At 43.5% G+C, this 18,156-nt stretch overlaps 2 protein-coding genes across 2 annotated transcripts in view; one reads left to right on the top strand and one right to left on the bottom strand.

Annotated features, from left to right (window-relative positions):
* LOC310707880 (uncharacterized protein) overlaps nucleotides 1–6,107 on the top strand; it is a gene marked incomplete at its 5' end in the record, with an annotated part of 31,858 nt that extends 25,751 nt beyond the window's left edge. The window contains 4 exons of the mRNA XM_083505337.1: nucleotides 673–726; nucleotides 1,041–1,121; nucleotides 2,314–2,586; nucleotides 3,204–6,107. Coding sequence (XP_083361463.1) covers nucleotides 673–726; nucleotides 1,041–1,121; nucleotides 2,314–2,586; nucleotides 3,204–3,232 — 437 coding nt within the window. The 3' untranslated portion in view covers nucleotides 3,233–6,107. The remainder of the gene's footprint in view (nucleotides 1–672; nucleotides 727–1,040; nucleotides 1,122–2,313; nucleotides 2,587–3,203) is intronic.
* A 1,929-nt stretch (nucleotides 6,108–8,036) lies between these two features.
* IL12A (interleukin 12A) lies at nucleotides 8,037–16,892 on the bottom strand (the record flags this gene model as incomplete). The annotated part of the gene is made up of 6 exons (XM_083505336.1): nucleotides 8,037–8,406; nucleotides 8,903–9,007; nucleotides 9,107–9,148; nucleotides 9,245–9,340; nucleotides 14,305–14,474; nucleotides 16,850–16,892. The coding sequence occupies 6 exons, from the start codon at nucleotides 16,890–16,892 to the stop codon at nucleotides 8,224–8,226; spliced, it is 639 nt and encodes a 212-aa protein (XP_083361462.1). The 3' UTR covers nucleotides 8,037–8,223.
* Between the last annotated feature and the right edge of the window lie 1,264 nt (nucleotides 16,893–18,156).

Genomic DNA, 18,156 nt, shown 5'->3' with positions numbered 1-18,156 from the left:
GCCACAGAGAGGTTAGGCTGGCCTCAACTAGAGCCAGGGCTTTTTCAGCTGTGGCTCTGATCTGGTGGAACGCTCTGTCACAAGAGATTAGGGCCCTGCGGGACTTGACATCTTTCTGCAGGGCCTGCAAGACAGAGCTGTTCCGCCAAGCCTTTGGCCAAGGCACAGCCTGACTCCCTCCTTTGGCACAGAACTCTAGCCGAATGGTTGCCATTAATTTGATTTGAAGTAATTTTTTAATGAAATGATTTTAGAATGTTGTATTATTTTATTGTTGTTAGCCGCCCTGAGCCCGGCCTCGGCTGGGGAGGGCGGGATATAAATAAAAATTTATTATTATTATTACACGACCTTCTGTTTGGGTTTGCAGAAAGTGTTACTTTTAAGGTTGGGCATTCATTTTTTTTCAATGGTGGGATTTAAAAATAAATGAATAACTTGTCATTTACTTATAATACAATCAGTGAGATGCAGCTTCTTTTGTGGCTAAAAGCCATGGAGCAAAGATAATTGTAAAAAGTCCTTTCATTTATTTTATTTGTGCTTTACTGAGAAGTGGGGGGAACAGATTAATACTTCTTCTTTGTGAGAATTGTGGCATATTCGTTTGCACTGCCAATTACGCGATACAGCGGGCCTTAATTTTCTTTTGAAAACATTTCTATTTAACAGGTGACTGGATCTTACATAACCAGAATAACAATAAGCAGAAAAGATCCACTAACAGTAAGTGATTATAAAGCAGTATGCATGAAACAATCAGCTGGGAACTTCTCCTGTACAATGTACCGCTCTCAATGGATTTATGACTTGTGCAGAAGTTTCCAGTGGGACTGTCCAAGCGTCTTTGCAATGTTAAATATATTTGCTTCGTTCTTCAGCATTCCACTACATGACTAGGCAGTACTCTTGTTAGTGCACAAGTTGCTGATTTCCCTTTTCCTTCATCTGTGGCTTAGATTCAAGCCCACATAACCTTATTTAGAAAGCACAACAACTTATGTATTTTGAAACTTTGTCCTTTGCCATGTATTCCTTAGGCACGAGACGACGAAAATCCAGCACCAGTCTTTCAGAAGATGAGCTTTGTAACAAACGGCTAAAAGCCATCAACGCTTCAGGTAAAGGATTTTGTGAAATTAAAGAAGATTAGCATCTAGCCACGTTCTAAGCCTTTCATACTGCAAGGTATTTATGTTACATTTTACTTAACCTGGGTGCAACTACAATTTCAGCTGAAAACCCATGCATTTGTATTTGCACAAAGATTCTGAACACCTAATTTGAATGCAGCTATTAATATGAAAGCATAAATTTAACCTGTATATTACCGTGTCTTTAGGAATCCACTAGAGGGAGTTCTTCAATCATTTCAATACATTTTAACAAACCATATTTTTAGAAAATTTACGTTGATCAGTATACCGAGGTTTGAACTAGATAAAGAACTAGTTGGCACAGGAACAAAATCAACCCTTTAACTCCAGTAGAAAATTGCTCATGATGCCAAAGGTAGTAAGAAACTGTTGCCATCATAATAGGGTTATCCATAGATAGGAAGTACCTATTTTTGTGGATTTGTGGTATCAAAAAGCCTTGAAAAAGAGCCTATAGGAAAATGGAATGCTAGAAAAGGGGGTGATGAGAGAGATGGCTTATTTTGAACACAATGCGACCACACTTGGAATACTGTTAAAGGTAAAGGGACCCCTGACCATTAGGTCCAGTCGTGGCCGACGCTGGGGTTGCGGTGCTCATCTTGCTTTATTGGCCAGTACAGCTTCTGGGTCATGTGGCCAGCATGACTAAGTCGCTTCTGGCGAACCAGAGCAGCACACGGAAACACTGTTTACCTTCCCGCCAGAGCGGTACCTATTTTATCTACTTGCACTGGTGTGCTTTTGAACTGCTAGGTTGGCAGGAGCAGGGACCGAGCAACGGGAGCTCACCCCGTCACAGGGATTTGAACCTCTGACCTTCTGATCGGCAAGCTGATGATGTTGTTGTAAGCCACTTTGAACAGTGGAAAGGTGGCATACAAATCAAATTATGTATGTATATGTTGCAGGCCTGGCATGTTCATTCTCTTTGTGTTTCCTGATCTGATAATTTTGTGTGTGTGTGTAAGTCTCTTCCAAAGAAAAGTCAATGATTAGCTGCCCCTGCCTAAGATGGGAAGGAGCACCCCAAGTTATATTTGAATCCTCTCCTTTCTTCTTCAAGAATAGAAATAGATAGTAATTTTAAAATATCCATTCCTCCCCCCTCAGGCCAAGTAAGAGCAATAACGACATATTTGTATTCTGCTTTTAGATGGAGCGAAAGCTTCAGCAGTACTAACTGATCAGCAGCTGATGATTCTTGCAAAGAAGATGGGTAAAAACTGGAAAGTAATTGGCATTGAATGCCTTAGCTTGTCCATCGAAGACATCCAGCAGATTGAGGCAAAGGAAGAAGATGTCAATATGTATAAATGCATGATGTTGCGGAAATGGAGGGATTCGGAACAGAATAATGGAACTGCCCGCAGTTTATATGACTGTCTTAATGGCCAGGCATCCCATGATGTACTAGAAATTCTGACAGGTAAGTATCAACACTCTTTATACTTTGCGTATGATGTTTCAGATATTTAGGGTGAGGCAGAATATTTTTAGGATAGCAGAAGTGGTTCCTAAGGCTGGATCTAGACACATCAAAAAAACATTTCAGAAAAACGTGTTGTAAACCTCAAAGTGGGAAATCACATTGGCAAAAGATGGGACTCCACAGTGCCATCTGGTGTCACAATGTAATAACACATATAAAACACTTTTTCTTTACTAATGTAGCTGAGTCCACAGTGCCTTCACTTTATGGAAAACGCATCACATATATTTTAATGGCCTGGGGCAAGCTGTGGGAGTGGTAGAGCCTGCAAATTTCCAGCATGTTAGGAGAACAGATGTTTACGGCAGTCACTTGGGAGTGTCTCTTCCATAACCACCATCCCTGCAAGTTCCGGAGCAGTTTTGCAATTAATTTTAAAGTGTTTGTGAATGTATTAATTTATTATATGGCGAAGGATGGACACACGTGCATACAGATGCCTATGCCACATGTGGACCTGAACTTTGTTACTACTGTAAGAGGCAATAACTGTCTGTTACGCCACACTTAAATTCTAAGCAATTCCTTAATTCTCATTTATTTTTGTTTTACAGGTTTTTTAAGAGCTGATGCAAAGTCATGAGGAAACAGCTTGAAAAAGAAGAAACATCAGGAATCTCCTTCCATGTACATTTTCCCAAAAAAGATGAAAAGGAACTTCGTCGTGCTCTGCAAACTGTTTTAATCTCTGGAGGGTTTCCATGAAGTGACAAAGATAGGCCAGTTGTGGAAACTTTGGAGCAGAAGAAAGAAAGAAGAAAAGCATGTGGAACTGTGAACTCATGTAAATGCTTATCTACTTGTTGCTTTTTTACACATGACTTCCCAGCCTGCCCTGCTGTCGGAGATTCGGCCTTCATGCGTGTTTTACCCGTGCAAGGAGAATTCATGCCTTCCAAAACCCTCTCAGGTCTCCTTGGGTTGCACTGCCTGGATTAACTGGGATCTTCGCTATCTTGTCTTCCACGTTCATACCAGAGTTCAGGGACGGACTGTGGTCTTTCACATTTCAGCGGTCAAAATTCACTGCCCTCTGCCTGTCACCTGCCATTCTGCTCAATTCACTGGGTCATAGTTGCGATGCCCTGTGGCTCCCCTAGGCTTGGAATTCTCCTGCGGCAGAACTGGTTGTGCTGCCCTAAATCCATCTCTGCAGCGTTATGCATCAGACACACACCTGAGAAGGGATTTTTCTACACCCCCTTTGTGAAGATACAAACAGGTTTGTCTTTTCACTCCCCATGGGTGCAATTGCACACACTGTGGTTCTTCATGCTTTCCCTCCGCAGCATTCCTGCTATAGACTTTCCCAGTCCCTTGTTGAAGGGAATGAGAAGAGACTGAAAGCTTCCACTTAGACATATTATGTACAGTGGTACCTCGGGTTAAGGGATGCGGGTGGCGCTGTGGGTGAAACCACAGAGCCTAGGACTTGCTGATCAGAAGGTCGGTGGTTCGAATCCCTGCAACGGGGTGAGCTCCCATTGCTCGGTCCCTGCTCCTGCCAACCTAGCAGTTCAAAAGCACGTCAAAGTGCAAGTAGATAAATAGGTACTGCTCCGGCGGGAACGTAAACGGCGTTTCCGTGTGCTGCTGGCCACATGACCCGGAAGCTGTAAGCCTCCTCCCTCGGCCAATAAAGCGAGATGAGCGCCGCAACCCCAGAGTCGGTCACGACTGGACCTAATGGTCAGGGGTCCCTTTACCTTACCTCGGGTTAAGAACTTAATTCATTCTGGAGGTCCATTTTTAACCTGAAACTGTTCTTAACCTGAGGTACCACTTTAGCTAATGGGGCCTCCCGCTGCCGCCTCATGGTTTCTGTTCTCATCCTGAAGCAACATTCTTAACCCAAGGTACTATTTCTGGGTTAGTGGAGTCTGTAACTTGAAGTGTCTGTAACCAGAAGCGTCTGTAACCTGAGGTACCACTGTATAATGCTTTGAGCCACATTGAAGTCATCATGTGGTTTTGAAACTGCGCACCGAGCAAACATAGGGCTCCTCAGAAGCCTAGCAGGAGTTGCTCAGTGACAAAAGTGCTAATGTCAAAAAGCTCTCTGATGAGCAACTTGATTACAGTTTCTAGTCTTCTGCAATGTGTAACTGTGGGGCATCCGGGGCACACTTTCAGGTATATGTGGACTGACAGGCACAACAGACCTCACAGACATCTCCAGGTGTTTGTTGTTGTTGTTGAGGGGAGTAGGAAGTGCAGCTTCACAAAATACATAGGCAACTCTCTTCCCCAACATGTCAAGCTATTGAAAAAATTATGTACCAAGAAAAGCTGGATTCTGAGACCTTTATACGCAACCATTCAAACATAGCAAATTTGCTTAAATTCTGTTTAGCTGTTTTATATAAGCTGCTTTTATTAGCCATAGGGTGGTGATGGGTAAGCAAGCAGTGCAGGTCACTGAAGCCATACCCTGAGAAAGACTTGAAATATCCAACCATTTCTCTGGCGTCTGACATTTTAGTAGATGTTCCTTGCAAACTATATTTTTTATAGCAATGGGGACTAGAAACTTAACTTTCTGAAAAGAGTGAGACTCAGGAAGATGAGTATTCTGCATTCAACACCACACTTTGACTTTTTTTATTTAAAAAATGCTCTTGTTGAATTATGGTGTACGTACAACCTTGCTCTTTGTCTAAGAGCTTTCTAATACCGTATTGGCCTGAACATAAGCCTCACTTTTCCCCCACATTCCGACCATGAAAAGTTAAAGTGTGGCTTATATTTGCGACCTTGCTGTGGGCAAAACAGCAGCAGGAGTGCGGCAAAACAGCGCCCGCCCCACGCATAGACCCCCCCATCCTCTCTCCCAAGGACAGGAAGGGGGAGAGTGAGGAAGGGGAAAGGCAATGCAGCATGGCTCTCCCCCCCTGCCCCGCCCAGTATGCAGCCAGGAGCTGCGAGGAATGGAGCGGCTTATATTCGGTACTTTTTCTTTCCCCCTCCTCCAATTTTAAAGGTGCAGCTTATATTCTGGTGCAGCTTGTATTCGGGCCAATACGGTAATACTTGATAGTAGATTCATCATCCCCAGTAAAGTGGCAATACTGTTGTTGTTTTTAAAGGATGCAAAACGCTGTGAATCAAGTTTTAGATCCTTAAGGAGTCATGTAGTATCAAACTCTACTGCGCTTGGGACACATCATGTAGCATAAAACCAGCATCCACACACTGCCTGTGTCCTTTTAGAGGGGCAGAGTAGCTCTAAACATTGTAAAACCATTTTACAGTTCAGCATTGGCACTACGGGAAGATTTTGCATCTCTCTGGGAATGTAATTTACATGTCGCCCCCCCCAAAGGTCACCCATTTCTTACGTGGTACATTTCTGTGTTGTACATATTTCCTTGGAAACAGACTTGACTGTATGTTGTGTTAATCCTTTTTTAAAAAAAATAAAATAAAAATTGTGTCAATCCTTTTTTATTTAATGGAAATGAAATGGTGAAACCAGTTTTGCCTTATTAATGACCTTGGGCCAGTTAGGCTGAAATCTAAGTACTGTAACTGTTCAATTAGAGCTGTCATAAAAAACATCTTTAGCAACAACAAATGGCTGGTTGGTTTTTCCATCCAACCTGCTGAAATAATGTTATTTGATACTAAGAGTGTTAAAAACCACACTTGTGCTTTCGATAAATGTCTCGCTGCCAAATCCCTGTTATGGAAAATGGCGGTTTGCAGATCATAGTTGGCTGGCTCTGGCCTTCTCACAGTTCCTGGTAGTGTCATAGAATAATGGAATTGTAGAGTTGGAAGGGACCCTGAGACTCAACTAGCTTGACCCCCTGCAATGCAGGAATATGCAGCTGTCCTGTATGGGGATCATCCTTGGTGTTGTCAGGACCATGCTCTAACCAACTGACCTTTTAAACCAACTACCACCCTCAGAAGGGACGTGGGTGGCGCTGTGGTCTAAACCACAGAGCCTAGGGCTTGCTGATCAGAAGGTCGGTGGTTCGAATCCCCGCGACAGGGTGAGTTCCCATTGCTCAGTCCCAGCTCCTGCCAACCTAGCAGTTCGAAAGCACATCAAAAGGCAAGTAGATAAATAGGTACCACTCCAGCAGGAAGGTAAACAGTGTTTCCATGTGCTGCTCTGGTTTGCCAGAAGCAGCTTAATCATGCTGGCCACAAGACCCAGAAGCTGTACACTGGCTCCCTTGGCCAATAAAGCGAGATGAGCGCCGCAACCCCAGAGTCGTTCGTGACTGGACCTAACGGTCAGGGGTCTCTTTACCTTTACCACCCTCAGACGTGTACAAAGTGGCTGTCAGGGAGGGGGCTTTCTTAGTAGCAGTCCCTAAGTTGTGGAACTTCCTCGCTCCACAGATTCAAACCTAGGATCTTCATTGCACAGAGTTGGCTGCATGCTGGAAACACAACTCTTTATCCCGCCCTTCGACAACATAAAGTTTTGTTTTCCTTCCTTGTTGAAATGAAATCATAACGAAAAGGAAAAATAAAACGAAGGAATAACATTCCTCCAATATAATTTAAACAATAATTTATTTGGCTATAAATATAAATAAGTTTTAAAATACATTATATAAATTACTCATAAATTACTTATAAAGATAGCTTATTTATAAATACGGCTACGCACTGCTTCCACTACGGGAGGCCGCAATGCTTCCGAATGCCAGTTGCTGGAATCCACAGGATAGCAGAGTGCTCATGTAGTTGAATCCTGCTTGCTGGTTTTTCCCACAGGCATCTTGTTGGCCACTGTGAGAACAGGATGCTGGACTAGACTGGTCACTGGCCTGATCCAGCAGGCTCTTCTTAATTGGACAGCACCATAAGTGTGCAGAACGCTTGACACTATTAGCAAAAAAACCCAACCCCAATAAAAAAACCAACAGACCTCTGTGTCCTAAATTTCTTACTTCTAAAGAAAGTAGTTTAAGGTGCAATATGACCAGATTTTTAATCCGGGAGGGGACAAAGAAAAAAAGTGGAATTCTTCGTAAGTATTTTGGTTTTCTGCAACATCTTTTCCCTACACAGACTTATGAAAGCAAGGCTGAAATCCTAGACCATTTATGTGGGAGTGAGCCCAACCAAGCTCAATGGGACTCACTTCTGAGTAGACGTGTATAGGATTGCATTGTAAATCCCTAACATTTTATTAAAGAAGGCACTTAATTGTAATCTACACAGCAGGTAGCCACCTGACTGGCAAAGGAATGCATGTAGATTCTCAGCCTGCTGCTGAATTATGAGGATTTCATTTGGGAAGGGGTTTTCCTACAAAAAAAAAAAAATGCCAATTGATTCTGGGGCATTTCCCTTCTTCCTCTAGCATATGTGATGCAGCACACTGGTTTCAGCATGAAGATCTCTTATGCACACATGTTGTGGTGGATTTTGCTCTCTACTTGTGGTGCATCATAAACCAGATTATGCATGATAATCTGTTATGGGTGCTGCTAATCCTGTTTCATTGCACTGTTTTGAAATAGATGAAGTGTATTTGAGCTGTTTCTATCTATGATTCTATTCTCCCCACCACCTCCCTTTTAAAAAAACTAAAATATTTGAGGATCAGTATTACATTTGCATTTCTAGAGACTTCCCGTAGAGGTGGCTCAAGGTTCTGTCAATGGTCTGAGTGAGCTGCTGCAAAGTTAGAAGAATTTCGCATTCCTTCATCTCCATTTCAAATGTCTTCCTAGAAGGTTGTTGTGGTGAGGGTGGTGGCTGCTCTGTGATGTTCTGGCTGGCTTTCAAAGCCTATAAAAGATGCACAATCAAAACGAAAGATGAATGTAGGAGCACACATTCACACATAACTGATGCAGTACCTAATTGTTTGAAATAGTATAACGATGCCTCACATTTATGAAATGGGAACAGAAAAGCATGCTACCATGAGGGGGAATGGAATGGAAGAGTAAGAGTCAAAGTTATGTTAAGATCTAGAAAGCCACAGGTTCTCCATTGCTGTTTGTAACTGCTTAGAATATCAGACATGCTAATTGCAACATTTGTAATTGCTATGAATCATCAGTGTTTGTTGACATCATAATCCATCCTTCTGGATACATACACACGCCCATGAAAAGTAAAGATTTGAGTTTAATGTAACTATAGGTATTTTCTCTCTGATTAAATCAGTTGGTCTGACTATTACATCTTTCATGAAGTTTATGAGTTACGGAATTCAGTAAATTACAGGATTCAAAGAAGGCAAAGCAATATTAATAATAGTTCAAATATATATATCTACCTGCATCATAATGCTGACAGCACGAAAAAGATCTGAAGAATTAAAAACCTTGATTTCCGCCATATAGTGTTTCAGAATTTTATAGATGGTGTCCATGCATGCAGTCTGCAAGAAAAAGCAACAATAAAGATATAAGCCTAGGTTCTGGAAGATTCCTTTACACAAGACAAATAAACTTGCTGCCATCTGAGGATGGAAATTTACCTGATCAACAGCATCATTTTCTCCTGAGGGACAGAGTCCAGGCTGAAATAAAAGATGGAAGGTGAGAAGCATTAATTTCACTGCAACTATGAATTTGGCTAACCCATTGCATTTGTTAGAAAGTACTTATTGTAATACCTTCAGTGAACTTCCTCCCATACAGGCCTTCTGGATCTTCTCTTCATTCTTAGGATTTTCAGGAACATTATATTCCATTGTACAATTAAATTGCTTCTATAAAAGTGAAGAAAATATCAATTGAATCAGTACACAATTCCCAGTGCACCCAGGAACTGTGTTGAAGACCTTGCATCACTGCTTGGTCATGGCTACTGACAAATATCCAGAGAGCACAGAATGGCCTAGGCTTTCAAAGAAAAGGAAGTGCATTTGAGTTGCACTTCTTCTTCCCATGCTTGTTTGCTTAGAGGTTCAGCCTGCAACATCTCCCCCATCCCCTTTGGGGGCATGAAAGTTTACACATCTGTAATATGCACTCCGAAGAGTGACATATGAGCTATGCTGTACACCTTGTAAACAAGTGTGGGAACCTCTGTCTGAACCTCTGTAACTGCTCACAAAGAAAATGCTGCCCTTACTTTCAGACTGAGTTGGTTCTAACCCTACGTACGTCCCACCGTGAGGCGTACTAGTAACTGGGTTTAGGACTGCAGCCATTCTTTTTTATTTCTATGGAACTTTCAGAGAAATCATTCCAACTCACTGTGCTTGCTATTAAGTATTTAGCATAAAAATGCACGAGATAATGTTACAATAGCGCTCAAGAATATGAACCTGCTGCGGTACAGCAGGTTGACCCAGATATTCCAGCAGTTGCCATCATCACCAGATTGGCATGGCAATGACTCATTCTGTTGCATGGTTCAGAAATCAGGGAGGGAACATAGTAGGTATTTGTTTCTGAATGTGTGAGAGAAGCAAGGAGTCTATACCTATATCTCTGCTAACACTGCAGATTATTCATCAATCCCCACCATTGTCTCTTATTTCCGGAGTTCAGAGGTGAGTGCCAGTCCTTCATGTAACGAAAAACAACCCAAGGATGACTGAGCATGTTCAGAAGTATGGAGCACTGATTGACTGTTGGGTGCAGGAACAATTATGGAAAGCTGGAAGATAATATAGCTGGAACTCAACATTTTGTAGCATTTTGTTGCTGGCTCTACTTGTAATATTCCACAGTTTTTCACCTATGGCACTGTTTGGTCCTTCTACCTTTTCTGAGACAGGAGGCGCTCTTTCACAGGCTCAGTTCCCACAAGGAGGAAAAAACTGAAGGCATAACAGTGTTTGAGCAATATGTATTTACAAATATTTTAAGTGCAGCAGGACAAAGAACATGCAGGTCCCTAGACAGAGAGTGCTTCAAATCAGCTGCAAGGATTCAGTCCCATTTTCCTTTGTTTTGCTAGATTCAAAACTGCAGGATGGGTTTTGCTGCCCCGACCCTGGGCAGGTATGTGTGGTCTGTATTCTGAACTCCAGGAACAAGTCAGGATCAAGGCAAAGTAGCTCTAAGCCATGCAAAAGCCTAGAGACAACCATATCTTCAGTAGACAGAACACAATAGTATTCCCATAGCAATATATTTCATGGACGTTCGAGCAATGTGCCATTTGGAATACATTTGATAAGGTTTTGACTGTGTATGCTCAGGCAGCGGTTTTTCACAGTGTGTTTTTCTGCAGAGCAGGATGCGCAGTCCTATCACCTTATTGATCCCAGTTACCATTTAGCAGAGCTTACTAGAGAATGGATTGCACACGCTACTTTTTGAACTTCTGCAAAACTGATTATGCCCTTCATTACTATTAGCGGATTTTTAATAAAACCAAACCTGAGCACTGCAAATCAACAAGCTGGAGTCTTAACTGTTCAGTTAAAAATGGTCACAATAAATGACAGGCTCAAAAATCAAAACCGAGCAAGTTTATATCACATTATTACATAGGAATTAGCCCCGCTATTATATAAGGAATAAAGATTCCAGACCTTTGCAGCCATGGCTTGAATTTAAGAAAGAATTCAAGTGGTGGCTGCAAAGATCCTTCCTTTGCAGATGCAATGAATTCAAGCCACGGCTGTGGCTGCAAAGGAAGAATCAGGAACGTACCTAGAGGGTGCTCCTGGTTCCTCCTTTTGAATTTGGAGTTGCAGTTTTACCTGTCATGTGGTGTCAGGTGATACGCAACCAGGCAAGCGTGGTTTGGGCCAAACCATATTGCAAGCCAAATGGGGAAGACGGGCAGTCCTAATTAGTCCCAGGAGCTGAAGTCTCCCCACCATTGCTGCAAAGGAATAGGTGGACTGTGTCTTCAGTTCTCTGCTGACAGGCGGCCTCAGTGGGCAAGAAGCACCTATCCCCAGCTATAGCTGTTTCTGGACTGGAATAGCCCTAGTCCAGGGGTCTGCAACCTTTAAGACAAAAAGAGCCACTTGGACCCGTTTCCGAAGAAAAAACAACTGGGAGCCGCAAAACCATTGCGACATTTAAAACAAATATATCTCCGGAGCCACAATCTGACAGCGGGCGGGAAGGTGACGTCGGGACGGTGCGTGACTAACGCACGCACCGCCCCCATGCGACGTCACAGCCAGTACAGCGCCCGCCACAGTGAGGAGTGTCGGGGCGCACAATGCGCCTCCTCCCCTCGCTATTATCCGCCCCGGAGCCGCAGCAAAGATGTAAAAGAGCCACATGCGGCTCCGGAGCCGCAGGTTGCAGACCCCTGCCCTAGTCCATGTCCTGATAAAAAAGGCTAATTTACCCAAGCCACACACACCTGTCCATCAACTGACATCACTTGTGACATCAGCTGATGGGTGGGAGTATTGGCTGAGGAGGGCTGTTCCTAGCAGGGAACAGGTGCTCAAGGGTGTCATGGACTGGCCAAGATGGGACAATGCAGATGGACAATTGACCAAGCACTTGGGGAAGGGCCCTGGCTGGATGTGGGGACCTCTGCCAGGAGTGGAGGAATCTGCAAGCAAGGATCCTGGAGAGGCCACTCCCTTGTGTCTCATCCATTGTTGCTACAAGAGCCACGAATTCTGCCTTCCTCTCCATCCCTGACTCCCATGCCAAGCTTGTCAGAGCCTCTCTCTGATATGCTCACCTTGGCACGTCAGATATTGGGAGTAGCTCTGCCCAGAGGCTGTTGTTTCACCTGTTCCAGCCACCTCACAGGAGGCAAACACCTCCCCTGTCACGTAGCCCAGGAGGAATCAAAAGAGAAGGAAACAGAGTATAGCAAGAGATTGCAGAAACGCTTTCAGCCTTAAGGTGAGCTCACTCCATTCCTATACAGTGGTGCCTCGGGTTAAGAACTTAATTCATTCTGGAGGTCCGTTCTTAACCTGAAACTGTTCTTAACCTGAGGTACCACTTTAGCTAATGGGGCCTCCTGCTGCATCCGCACCGCCAGAGCACGATTTCTGTTCTCATCCTGAAGCAAAGTTCTTAACCCGAGGTATTATTTCTGGCTTAGCGAAGTCTGTAACCTGAAGCATCTGTAACCCGAGGTACCACTGTATATAGGATAGACAAGGTGTGTGACAGCATCGGATCAACATCCAGAGCTGTAGCTGTATTTAGGACTAACCATGCATATTGCCTGAAGTGCCGTAAGACAGAAATTTGCATATGCACTAGAGTAATATAGGGATTAAAGTAGGCTTCCTTAACCTTAGCCCTCCAGATGTTTTGAGACTACAATTCTCATCATCCCTGACCACTGGTCCTGCTAGCTAGGGATCATGGGAGTTGTAGGCCAAAAACATCTGGAGGGCCGAGGTTGAGGAAGCCTGGATGAAAGCCTTTATAAAGAACTCTCCATGAAGCCTTCAGCAACTAGGAGCCAGGAAAGCAGCCAAAGCAGCAGGATTAAACCCTTGCTTGGCAGATGCCATGCTGTTCAGTTCGGCTGCATCTTGCTCAGTTCAGCTGCATGCACCTGTACCTTGTTGGGGACGAAGCACAGACAGCCAAAGGCAAGCGAAGACAAGTACTATTGACTGAGCAAGGGAGAAGTCTCTTTTGCAATCACCTGCAAAAAGCAGGTTTCTCCTTTTTTTTGGCAGATTGGCTGTAAGAGAGATGTCTCTCAGATCACAAACGATGTCTGTAAAATATAATGGGTGTTGCCGGCCTTAAGTGGAGGGGGGAGGTGGCAGCAAGAAAGAAGTCTGTAAAAAGTTTTGCAATGTCAGTGCCAGGGAACATATGAGGGCTAATTCATATGCACACATATTATCACTTACAAACTGCTTTCTGCAGCTCCACTGAAACTCCTCTCAGCTCAACCAAAACCACTGGCACTTTCCTCATCTTTCTTGACTCCCTGCTGCTTGTAACACCATGAGCTCTGGGCTGTTCTCTTTCCCCCAAATCACTCATTCAACATTTCTGTAGAAGAGGAAATACTTTATCGACTTCCCCCCTCTTTCACAAGTTAAAACTTTTTAACTTTTTCAGTCCACTGTCCCTCAGACCTTCTGGGGGGCCGGACTATTTTTTTTGGGGGGGGGGAATGAATGAATTCCTATGCCCCACAAATAACCCAGAGATGCATTTTAAATAAAAGCACACATTCTACTCATGTAAAAACACCAGGCAGGCCCCACAAATAACCCAAAGATGCATTTTAAATCAAAGACACATTCTACTCATGTAAAAACAGGCTGATTCCTGGACCGTCCATGGGTGATTGGGCCGGATCTGGCCCCCAAGCCTTAGTTTGCCTACCTATGAGTTAAACTCTATAACACTCTTTATATACTCATTGTACAAGATCACCTTTAGTCTGTCTGCATTTTGCAGGAAGGACTCAGGCACCTACCAGAAATTTAGGTTTGTGCAATTGAAGTGGATCAAAACATTTGTGTCACCCTGCTGCAACACATCCACTTTAAAACAAATGAACAGTTTGCAGTTAGGAAAGTGACAGTGAAACACACTGAAAAATTAATTTATTAATAGGAACACGTATAACCACTGTGTAAGGAAACCAAGGAAACTCACTGTTGTATAACCTCCCCACAAACAAATCAGAACAAATGCTCATTATAGACTGCACACAGCTTAATCTCTGCACACTTTCTGCAAGCAAATCAGGATGAATGCCAATGCCAATGCCAATGCTAATAATGTTATGTTCTTCCAAGAAATAATGCTATACCTGGAGCTGATGCAGTGCCATATCAGCAGCGTCCATCAGATGTGAGGAAAGAACCAGGCAATCGCTTAAATTGGCTGCCAGGCCTTTGGTGGCTAGTCCTTTGGTGTGAAGATGATAAGCCAATGAGCTGGGCAGGCTTAGGCAGATAAAAGCTACCAGGAACCAGGAACCTGGAACAAAGAGCCACATATAGGAAATGGAGGTCACAAAGATCCCTCTGACTTGGCAAATTACTTCCAACACTTTTTTCAGTTTCTTGTGCAACATCTTCCTGTCTATATCAGAAGCATAAAATAGAGAGAGAAAATGGTCCCAAACTCTCCCCTGCCCCCTGTCACCATATACAGATATTGCACTAGCATTACAAAACTGATAAAGCCCCAAACTTACATAATATATAAAGACCATGTTTAGCTATTGCAACAGATGATATTGCACATATATGTGCTAGTACAGCTGATTTTAAAAATCAATAAAAATCTGAGCATGCTATACTCTACTGTGGCTTGCATACAAAACAGGATTATAAGACCGCAGTACATAATGTCATTAAAAACACTAGGATATCTTGGAAGAATCACACCATTGTTCTTTTTAGAAGTTTAAAGCAAAACTTCGGCACAGTGTCCAAGAACCAATGCTCATACTCCTTGTTTTGTCATCCAATTCAGGAATGCTGAAGCAGGGAGGATCACAAGTTTTTTTTTGGGGGGGTGAGCGTAGGTGAGTAATCTGCAGATCATTTGTAATGGGCTGGGTTGTAATAACTCCTGCCTTCAAAAAGAAACAAAATCCTAAAGGTGCTAATCCCATCTCTTTCTGAATGCACCAGGCAGCAGTATTTCACAACATAGTACAGGATACACAAACATTTTGGATAACCTGATGTGAAGACAAATTCAAAATTCAGCACTGGAAACAGCCTAATGAAAGCGCTAGTGACGTGCTGTTTTTATTGGAATTATCTGTATGTTTTTAATAGTTATTTTATATTTATATATTTTTGTAAATTCTATTAATGTGTAATTGTTTTTTTAATGAGTCCCCCTATGGTTTTAGCACTTCCTATTGTCTCCCAAGACAGACATATGCCAACAAAAATAATTTTTATTTTAAGCCATCTAAAAACTAATAATAATAATAATAATAATAATAATAATAATAATAATAATAAATTGCACAATTTTAAATCCACACATAAACCAACATATTCTACCCCCAAAATCCACCTAAACAAGGTGACTTGGCAGTAGTTAATCTCGAACACACTGCTGTACCAGACTATGATAAACACCACTTTAAACAATGTTCCTTTTTGTAAATCAGCTCAGCTCTGCAGGATATAACCCTTACTTCAAGTGTCACAACTGACCCTTGGAAGCACCACCGGGCATGCTGGCTCCTCCACAGTGGGGAGACGTCAGTGACTCAGTCTTGGCAAGACAGAGGGACGAACGGAAGAGCAAAAATAGGTCTTAATTTATGCCCAAGGCTCTTGATGTTTACAGAGCCAAGGCTTGCCCTTGGAGCATAGAGAGTTAAGAATAGACAAGGGTGCCCCAAAGGAGAAGTCAGGGATTGGCTTTCCAGAGCCTTTACCATTTAATCCCCACTATCTCTTCCCATGGCGACGCGGGTGGCGCTGTGGGTTAAACCACAAGAGCCTAGGGCTTGTCGACCAGAAGGTTGACGGTTCAAATCCCTGCGACGGGGTGAGCACCCGTTGCTCAGACCCTGCTCCTGCCAACCTAGCAGTTCGAAAGCACTTCAAAGTGCAAGTAGAAAAATAGGTACCACTCTGGCAGGAAGGTAAAACAGTGTTTCTGTGCGCTGCTCTGGTTCGCCAGAAGCGGCTTAGTCATGCTGGCCACCTGACCCGGAAGCTGTACACCGGCTCCCTCAGCCAATAAAGCGAGATGAGCACCGCAACCCCAGAGTCGGCCACGACTGGACCTAACGGTCAGGGGTCCCTTTACCTTTACCTTATCTCTTCCCATAAGACGAGGCTTGCTGGATCAGACCAGGGTTGCCCATCTATCCCAGCATCCTCTTCTCACCGTGGCCAACCGGATGTCCACAGGAAGCCCACAAACAGGATCTGAGCGCAAAGGTGTGTCCCCCCGTTGCGGTTTGCGACAGCTAGAATTCAGAAGACAGTGGAGCAGCGTTTCCGAAACTTGGGTCTCCAGCTGTTTTGGGACTACTGTTCCCATCATCCCCGACCACTGGTCTTGCTAGTGATGGGAGTTGTAGTCCAAAAGCAGCTGGAGAGCCAAGTTTGTTTGCTTTTTGGAAACGCTGCTTTGGATGCTGAGTACACCTGCTTCGATGTTTGACTTTGAGCGCTGGGCTTAAGAGAGAAACTTTTGTCCGGCTCTTTTGAAGAGGGAGATAACACCGAAGAGCTTAAACTTCAGACAACTCCTCTCGGTAGCTAAGCAACTTCCTCGCTCCTCTCCTGCTCAGCACCAGACCCCAGACTCGTCGCGATCTAGCCCCGTCGCGATTTGATTGGCTGAAACGGGGTCCGCTAAGGACCACTCACCTGGAGAAGCGGGTCCGGCGCTGCTGCTGCTGCTCTTGCGCATCTTGGCTGCTCTTTCCGAACTGCTCTCTGGAGGTGTTGCTTCGAAAAGGGCGCAAATCGTCTTGCTAGCGTCTCCGCTGCCTGCGGCAGTCTTTATAAGCCAGCGCGTTGGAAATGGATTTCCCCCTTTTTCTCTTTCTCCCTCAGCTTCGGCTGACTCATCGGCAGAACTTCACCTTCATTCATTTTTCTGGGTGGGAATTTTGCGCGGCTTTCCGCGCCACCCGCTGCGTAGGCTTTTCTTCCAAACAATCCCGAAGGTGCGAAAAGAAATAAATACATTTCGTTTGCTATCAGTTCCAAGTATCGCTGGAATTGATTGACAGATGGAAGGAGAGAGCTTCCCGCAGCAAGTCGAATATGCTGCCATGCCCAAAGGCAATATTTGACGACAGGGCGTTTCGCAGAGCTGTTTCTTTGGGACTCATGGCATGTTCGATGCGACTTGGGCTGTATGTATACGCTATGTAACTTTACTGTGGCCAGATTTCTTTTAGGAGGAAAATAACAATAACAATAACAATAACAATAACAATAACAATAACAATAACAATAACAATAACAATAACAATAACAATAACAATAACAATAATAATAATACCTTTATTGTCAATGTACAACCTGTATACAATGAAATTAACCGAGCCTTCCTCCCTCCCACAAACACTCGGTCTCATTGCACTCTGTGTGCTTGTCGCACAACAGACACCAATCCCGAAAGTCACATTGAAAATGTGTTTTCAATGGGCTTTAAAAACGTAAGTGTGTAAAGGATTGCAGCTTGATAGTGTGAGCCTATGCAGATCACAGAATCATAGAATTGGAGAGTTGGAAGGGACCCGGAGGTCAGTCCAACCCTCTTCAAAGCAGAATAAATATATACTCAGAAGGAAGCCTCAATTGAGTTTGATGGGACTTACTCTGAGGAAACTGTATGTAGGATCAAAAGCATATTATTAGAGAAGTTAGGCACAGGTTGCATCCAGACAATCTCTTTATTGAGCATTTATCCTGATTTGTTTGGACAAAGTTTGCAAGGACATCACGCAGCTTCCCATCAAGTGTTATCTCACACAGTTTCCAGTGCATTTCCCCCATCACTTTCTTTACTGCAAAAACTCCATTGAAGAAAAAAAAAGGGGGGGGGGAAGCAGGTTAGTTGTGCAAGAGCACCGAATTCACTTCAATTGTGAAAACTGAATTTGTGGATATGTGATTGGATCCCAGTACTGAAGTGGAAAAGCAACCTTCAGTGGCTAAGCCAC

This window comes from Podarcis liolepis, assembly GCF_965112155.1.
Source record: "Podarcis liolepis genome assembly, chromosome: 5".
NCBI lineage: Eukaryota > Metazoa > Chordata > Lepidosauria > Squamata > Lacertidae > Podarcis > Podarcis liolepis.
Note: the sequence above shows the minus strand (reverse complement) of the source record. Positions and strands in the feature narration are given on the sequence as shown.